The sequence below is a fragment of the Salvelinus sp. IW2-2015 genome, linkage group LG28, assembly GCF_002910315.2.
Source record: "Salvelinus sp. IW2-2015 linkage group LG28, ASM291031v2, whole genome shotgun sequence".
In the NCBI taxonomy this organism is placed as follows: domain Eukaryota; kingdom Metazoa; phylum Chordata; class Actinopteri; order Salmoniformes; family Salmonidae; genus Salvelinus; species Salvelinus sp. IW2-2015.
In genome coordinates, this window is record NC_036868.1 from 1,569,432 (window position 1) to 1,578,282 (window position 8,851).

The window sequence follows — 8,851 nt, forward strand, 5'->3', positions numbered from 1 at the left end:
GTTTTGGTTGAACTGATTTGGAAACAGCATTGATTCAACGTGTTTTTTCCCCCAGTAGGAAGCCTTGAAATAGCTTGTTGAAATGTTACTACCTTGGATTTCTTCCTCCTCATACGGTGGATACGCGAGGCCAGCTGCACGGTGGTGAGCGTCTCCATGTAATTGGTTGGTGAGTCAGAGATGTGCACTATCATGGTGGTTCGGCAGTTGATGTTGCCCAGAGATTCCCTCAGCAACATGGTGAGCTTGCTATCCCTGAATAATACATCAAAAATCCCCTCGTTAGCCCCCCAAAAAAGGACCAGCACCAGATCCGTGTAGCCGTAACCCACTCCCCTCTAAACCTCCCAGGATCACAGCAACCATTCCTAATTGTACCAAAGGATTAGGCATAGACAGGCAAAAGGCAGCGGGAACGAGATCTCATTTACCATTTTCAACTACTACTTTCCGTTTCAACTACCTTCTCATGTTCTGTCTGTAAGTAGGGCAATGTGTGAAAGGTCCATGAAAGCTAGTTTTAAATTGACAAGAAACATTTTCATAAAGCCCACCCTACTCTATACTGTGTATAAATAAAGCTGATCTTGTCTAAGACTCAAGTAAAAACATCTCATTCCACATATTCCTTTTGACAGACTCAATCTTCTATATTACAATCCAAACCCCCTCATCTCATTGAAGCCGGAATACACCCTTTCCCTGAACCATAACACTGTCAATAATTTCCCACGTTGGTGCTTTGCTAATTCCCTCAACTTCTCTCTCATCCAAACAGGCTAATAGGGCTTCATAGATTTTTCCTGTGAGGTGGGAAGAACAACGGAGAGAGATAAAAAGGCCATGCCACAAAGCCAGACACACAGACATAAGACAGACACATTCAGATTGGCATTGTGAAAAAAACAATTATTCACGAGCATCTGAATGTGTTTGTCCCTCGTCTCAGACATACCTGTAGGGTACGTGCTTGGCCCCATTGGCCAGGGCGAGGATGACGTTTCCCAGAGCAGAGAGCGACAGACACTGGCCTCCACCTCCTTCCCGGGTCCGACTTATGTCTGTCTCACAGCTGCCCAGATCCAGCAGGTGCAGACGACTGCGGCCGCCAGACACTTTATGAGAGAGAGAGAAAACAGCAGAGYCAGACAGAAAGAGAGAGAGAGAGAGAGAGAGAGAGAAAGAGAGAGAGAGAAAGAGTGTGAGAGAGGGAAATTGAGAGAAAAAGAGGAGAGATGGTAAATAATAAAACCTGAACTTTCACTAGAGCACAAAAAAACAAGCTCAGGAGTTCACATTGAATGGACCACTTCAAACTTCACATCCCCCTATTTAGCTTTGTGCTAAATGACCGGTACACTGAATGACAGTTTCAGGGGGCACTGAGCCCACTGAGCACAGCAGGGATTTTAAGTGGCACACAATGAAAAAGACATAGGGGCCTGACAGAGGTGGCCTGATAGATACACATGGCGAGGCGACCACGCCCCCGAGTAGGGTACACCCGTAGGTTTCTCCCTTTACTCCCATGTAATTAGCCTAACTTAAGCAAACTACTGACACTTTTTTTGATGTTTCAATAAATGTTTTCAGCAGCTTCACTTGTCGTTACTAACATACAGTGCCTTCAGAAAGTATTCAGACCCCTTGACCTTTCCCACATTTTGTTAGGTGACAGCCTTATTCTAAAATGAATTACATCGTTTTTTCCCCTCATCAATCTACACACAATACCCCATAATGACAAAGCAAAAACAGGTTTTTATAAATGTTAGTAGTCCTTACTACAAGATGACTAGCAATCTTTATGCAATACACATAGCTAGTTAGATACAAACAAGTGTTACGAATTTACCAGTGATGAAGTGCTTCGAACACACGTCTAAATGTATTGAGTAACCGGAGCCCACAGTTTTCCATCAACATTGCGGCGTAATAGCCTGAAACCATGAGGTTTGTCTAACCTGGTCCTTGGGAAGTTGATGAAACTTAATTTGGTGGTGTTTTCTCCTACTATTGTTCGAACAAAAACAATATGCAACAGCTTTTCGGCATCTTAAAAGCAGGGTTGGTTAGATAGTTGGAGAAAATCTGTTGGGATAGGCTCTTTGACTGATAATCGTGACGTACATCCCATGCGACAGTCTAGCTGTTCATGGTAACATTTTTACGTTTAGAATTCAAGTGTTTTTTGGTATGATGTCATTTGTTGATTAAGACAACATGGAATTATATTAAAATGACCAACCAAGCATATACAAAATGTTTATAGAATGTTTAAAAAAAAACAGCCGTTGTCGGGTTATGATTAAAGTAGGCAATTTAACAAAGGAGTGAAGGGAGTACCCTACTCTGGGCGTGGTCACGTTATGCCTCGCCTCGCCGTGTATATCTACGTGGTCACGTTATGCCTCGCCTCGCCGTGTGTATCTACGTGGTTACGTTATGCCTCGCCTCGCCGTGTGTATCTACGTGGTCACGTTATGGCCTCGCCTCGCCGTGTGTATCTACGTGGTCACGTTATGCCTCGCCTCGCCGTGGTGTATCTACAGTGGTCACGTTATGCCTCGCCTCGCCATGTGTATCTACGTGGTCACGTTAAGCCTTGCCTCGCCGTGTGTATCTACGTGGTCACGTTAAGCCTCGCCTCGCCGTGTGTATCTACGTGGTCACGTTATGCCTCGCCTCGCCGTGTGTATCTATGAATCAAGAGTTATGGACAGTCGGCTCAGAAGTGACAATCAGAAAGGCTCGCACTTTCGGGGGCTAACTGCTCACAGATAAAAGACATAGTTACGGTTGAGAGGACAGATTCCTTCCCATTTGAGCTCATCTAGGTCAGTGGTATGAAAACTTTGAGTCATATCATTAAGAGTAATCCTGTCCTGATTTAATACAGTGGTGGGGCTGAAGATTAACCTAGCGTCAGCAAGATTTACAATCCCCTGCGCTCTAGAGTGACAACCCTCCCCGGAACCCGGGAATGCAAACTAGCCTCCCCTTTTATGTGCTGCTCTATAAACATTCCCAGAAAGAGGACTCAAGCCTCATTACCTATTGAAATGTATTCTGGCTCCGGACAGCGTGTGCCTTGTCTACCCCCGCATTGCAGCGACGGGAGTGTGAAATACTAATGACAGCAGCTAATGTAGAGGATGCGGCGATGACAGGTAGGCTAGCGCAGCGTATAATGAAAATGAGCTAGCCTTCCTTGTTAGTATTCCTGCTAAGGCCTTATCAGCAACTCCAAATGAAGCTAATTAATACAAGTTGGATTGGAGAAAAAGAGGGAGAGGAAGAGCGAGAGAGAGAGAGGAAGAGCGGGAGAGAGAGAGATAATAGACTTGCTGGATGGCCTAGCCTTTCCAGCAGGTCTTAACATACTAATGATACATGTGAAATATGTTCTCCAGATAAAAGGGCAATGGTTTTTCATTGTGCTGATCAGAGTGGTTCCTTTGAGCGTCGAGCAAATTAAAGACGCCATTATCTTTCAAAGGTTTATCTGCATCAATATGGTGGTCAATGTGGAGCTCCAGATCAATATTTAACATCACATGAACAAGATATCTAATTTAACTATCATCACATGAACAAGACACCATATTTAACTGTCATCACATGAACAAGACACCATATTTAACTGTCATCACATGAACAAGACACCATATTTAACTGTCATCACATGAATAAGACACCATATTTAACTGTCCACGTGAATAAGACACCATATTTAACTGTCCACATGAATAAGACACCATATTTAACTGTCATCACATGAATAAGACACCATATTTCAACTATCATCCACCTTCATTATGTAACCTCTGATGACTGATGAAATGCATACACGGGTAGACTGCGCATTGAATGTCAAATTAACTCGCTAGAAAAAGTTTTGCTTGCCCAGTGTGCTCTGGTGGGTTTACACTATCTGGGCTATTCCATTGGTTGAATAGTGCCAGGCAAGTCAAACCAAGCAGTATATATATAAACCAAGTATTTGAAAGAAAACAAATACCTATTTGACCCAGGTCTACTAAGTGCACACACCAGACCAACCATCCCCAACACACAGCCACCCTACTCACTTCCTCCTTTGGCACTCTTCTCCATGCGGTACTGGTAGATATGGAGGGTGAAGAGCATGTGGGAGTTTCTCCTCTCCTCCTCATCGCAGTGAGGGCGGCTGGTGCTTCGTGCCTCCAGGGCTGCGTCCAGAAAGTAGGCTGCCCGCTCTGCAGTGGCCGCACGCAACTCAGTCTGGTTCTGTAGCTGAGGGGGGAAAAGAGATGAAAAATGAGGGAGACTGAACGAAAGAGAGGAACAGAGACTACTCATACTAATACTACTGAGACTAGTACTGTACCTCCTACTGTTCCTGCTGTTGTAAAAGCTTTTCATGCCAATAAAACCCTTTGAATTGAATTGAGAGAGCGAGAGAGAGAGAAATAAATAAAGAGAGAGAGCACGAGAGAGAAAGGGAGAGGTACAGAGAGTTGCTGGAAAGGTAAAGACAGAGAGGAAGAGAAAATGGGAGATGAATAAATAGAGTAAGAGAGACTCCCACACAGACACAGATCGAACGAGAATGAAAGAGAGAGGGAGACACAAATAGGTGACAAAAGAACATGGGAGAGACGGATAGGGAAATAAAGAGAGACAGCCATAGATATAAAGAAAGAAAAGAAGAGAGGGGGGGTGGGGGGGGTGAAATGAGAGAGATGAAAAGAGACTGCATTAGAAGGGTCTAGCTAATTGGGCGAACAGCACACATTTCTGGCCCGGCGGAGGGAGTCTCCTGGGTGATCAGGGGGTCAGATATGCGCACAAAGGGAGGGAGAGGTGAGAGAGAGGGTCCAGGGAGGGAGAGAGGTTGTCTGAGGAGGTCAGATGGAAGCGGCATCACAAGAGCCCAGGTAGCTAAAGAATTGAAGCATTCAATGACAGGTGATTTATTGTTGAGAAAGGACCACACAACGAACGCAAAAATTCTAGCTATTAAGTCAGAATACAGCTGAACATAGCTTATGCTAGGTTTGTCACAAACTATTAAAATGCTTTCTCTAGAACTCCCCACCCAAAGCTCACACACACACACACACTCCCACCAGCCAACCAGATCCATACCTGTGACCCGCAGATGGGGTCCTCGCGCAGGTACACCCCCGGAGACTGGCCATCCTGCAGGCTGCCTGTGGACACATTGGACAGCAGGTCGGTCAGCGCCTCGTCCCGGCCGSAGATCTCCACGGCGGACACACGGACCGAGAAGCGTGCCCCGGCCTTCTCCTTGCGTTCCTCGATGAGCTTGAAGAGCCAGGAGATGGCGCAGGGAGCCACACCCAGGCTCTGTGTGGAGCATTCCCGACCAATCATGGTGTATGTCTTACCTGTGGAGGAGGGTTTTGAGGTGGTGAGTGGTGCTTTCGTTATACTTGTTGGGTTGTTTTCTCAGACATGGACTAAGCCTATAGTTCTGGACTAAAAMGCATGTTCAACTGAGATTCTCCATTGAAAGTGCATCTTAGACCTTGGCTAGACTAAATCTGTGTCCTGTAAACCGGCCTGTCAGATTTTAAGTCTGCTCTCCAAAACAGCAGGGGGGGCAGGTAGGTGGGGCAGGTAGCCTAGTGGTTAGAGCATTGGACTAGTAACCGAAAGGTTGGAAAATCAAATCCCCGCTCTGACATGGTAAATAAAAATCTGTTATTCTGCCCCTGAACAAGACAGTTAACCCACTGTTCCTAGGCCGTCATTGAGTTATATATTTGTTCAGAAAGGAAATAGCTAGTTCAAATAGGAATAGACACATCAAAAACAGGTTTATGAGTGCCGTCTGCTGTTGAAGTAGATAAAAGACAGGGTTGACAAAATGTTTTAACCCCATGAGTCCCACCGTATCGCCGAGGCATCTTTAGACTTCAAACCCATTTTAAACAGTGTGTGTTTGAGCTACAMACTACTGGGTTCTACCATTTGATTAGTCTATTTCTCGTGCATCTGTAGATAGCAACCATGTGTAGTTTGTGTGATTAACGGGAGCTGAGCTAGAGCGGTGTTTGTGAGACAAGAGCGGATCCCGAGGGGGGCCAGTTTTCCCGCGGTCTTTCTATCACAAACAACTCTCGCAATACGAACTATGCTGCCTCTTAGCTCTACAGTACCCTACCTCTAGAACTCTATCTCAAGTCCTATCTACCAGGACTCATCTACTGAAACATCGCTCGAGACTATCTACCGAACACGCACTCACGTTTCGCTCTATGACGCTGTCACCGATGCTCCAGCTACACCCAGTCAGTCTCGTTGCAGTCACCCTCGTCCCTAGGTCACGCGTCCATCGGTTCCCGCCTTCACGCGTTCCACATACCTCGTGGTCTATCATCACTCGTAACACAACGCTACTACGTTCTGCTCCACACAATCCTATATCAACCTTCCATCAGCGTTCGCTACATACTAGTTGGATACGCCTCATACTCTTCGAGAGCGCAATCAACTCTGTCTGTAATTACAGCATTCATATATAATCACATCTTTTTTGACCTCGGCTTTTCGGTTTTTTGCGGAACCTTCTTTTTCCATTCAATAACAATAAAAGGTCATGATGCACTGTTTATGGGCATCTTTTTTGTGGTTCTAAATAAATGGTAAAAACTCTCATTGTGAGGCTAAATATAGGGGCTGGACATGAAGAAAAATTCCAACCGTCAAGATAAATGAAAATATGGGCATCGCTCGTGACTAATAGGGTTAAGTGAAGAGTCTATTGGAATGTGGATCAAACATATAAATATTTGTAGAGTAAAAAGAAGTAAACGCAGAAGTACGAAGTTAACAAACAACACGGGAGATCTGAAGGTCCTCGTCCAGTGGGTCTGGCAAGACCTACACAGCTGGAGCGAGAAACAAAGGACTAGACAAAAGGAAGACTGGGTCTTAACAAACCAGATGGAAAACAAGGGCATTTAACATTCCTGCAAAAAGCTATTTCTTCATCTCTCTCTCTGTTTTTCCCCACTCTCAAAAAAAATCATGCGCGCACACAAAACCACACACAACCAACACACACACACACACACAGACACACACACACACAACACACACACAACACACACACCACAACCACACACAGCACACACACCACACACTACAACATTATACTGAAGTGGCTCGCCTGCACTTCCTTTCCTGCGGCTGTCCTTCAAAGCTCATCCACACAAACTCAAAGAGGCCTTTAAAATAAGTGCTATGATAAAACAAAAGGGGATTCTCCATTCGTCTGCTCTATTGTAAACAGTGAGGTCATTGGGACTCCACAGGAAATGAAATCCGTGAAGTGGTTTCCTAATGGGAAAGGGGGGTAGGGTACCCACAATGGTTGAGTCAATTTAACACAGGGACAAGTGTGTTCAGTCAGTCATGCTAGTTCGTTTCTTGAGGTGTGAAAACCAGGAATTAAACTGTTTGACACATTGAACGGGCCGTCGTTCGTTATTTCAGGGCATGAATAGTGTGTGTGTGTGTGTGTGTGTGTGTGTGTGTGTGTGTGTGTGTGTGTGTGTGTGTGGTGTGTGGTGTGTGTGTGTGTTGTGTGTGTGTGTTGGTGTGTGTGTGTGTGTGTGTGTGTGTGTGTGTGTGTGTGTGTTGGTTGTGTTGTGGTGGTGTAGAGCGTGGTCATACCGAGGTTTGGCATGGCCTAAGCAGGAAGATGCAGCCGTCTGCACCGTTCACCACCGATTGGATGACCTCCGCCACCGTCCCCGAGCACACCTCAGCCTATCAGTAGAAAGCACAGATCATTTCAGCCAACGACAACACAGCATATCACACCTCAGCCTATCAGTAGCAAGCACAGATCATTTCAGCCAACGACAACACAGCATATCACACCTCAGCCTATCAGTAGAAAGCACAGATCATTTCAGCCAAAGACAACACAGCATATCACACCTCAGCCTATCAGTAGAAAGCACAGATCATTTCAGCCAACGACAACACAGCATATCACACCTCAGTGTGACTGAGTCTCTGCGTGCAGAGCATTGTTTGTGGGTTCAGATCATTTGACATCACAGGACATCCCAATAGCAAAGAGGCAAACACAAACGCAAAAAAAAAGCACAGACCATGTCAAACATACACGGAGGGGCCATCTACAACCCTTTGAATGCATATCAAACGCAAACACTTCTAAGACCTAAAGCACTAGGGCGAGAGTTTGTAGGTTGCAGTGTATTTCTACACGTTGCATCACGTTGCAAATCTCACTTGGGCGTTTAAATATGAATGACCCGTCCACTTTATTCACAGTAGCAGAACTGCATATAGGGCAGCACATTGCAGGTATAGGTCCTAGGTCAGTGGTTTTCAACCTGTGGTCTGCTGATTTTMATTAATTTCTTCCAAAATTAATAACAGTCTGGAGTATTTATGGTATTACAAAGATTTTCTAATTCATTTTCACAATGCAATTGTTAATAATAATACAGAGCCATTTATTTTGTTACATTCACTACTACAATTGACCAAATTTGACCATCAAGGTATTTTATTGGGTTGGGACCTGCTGGCCTAGGTAATGCTGCCTCGCTTGGCAATCTCATGACTCTGCCTGTATCCAGGATGCAGAGTAGGCCTGCATTGCATAATATTGACATTTAACGTTTAACGTTCTCAGCTCTCTCTCTGATCAGTCCCATCACAGCCTCAGTTCTCTCTCTGATCAGTCCCATCACAGCCTCAGTTCTCTCTGATCAGTCCCATAGCAGACAGGCAGAGCCACAAAGCCTCCATGATGAAGTGTTCAAACTCTGGCACTACGCCTCGTGTGTGTGTGTGTGTGTGT

General features: G+C 45.2%; 1 protein-coding gene across 1 annotated transcript in view; it reads right to left on the reverse strand.

Moving 5' to 3' along the window:
* kif26aa (kinesin family member 26Aa) overlaps positions 1 to 8,851 on the reverse strand; it is a 64,331-nt gene that overhangs the window by 18,521 nt on the left and 36,959 nt on the right. Inside the window, 6 exon segments of the mRNA XM_070435938.1 lie at positions 93 to 255; positions 956 to 1,115; positions 4,092 to 4,275; positions 5,131 to 5,398; positions 7,693 to 7,709; positions 7,711 to 7,782. Coding sequence (XP_070292039.1) covers positions 93 to 255; positions 956 to 1,115; positions 4,092 to 4,275; positions 5,131 to 5,398; positions 7,693 to 7,709; positions 7,711 to 7,782 — 864 coding nt within the window.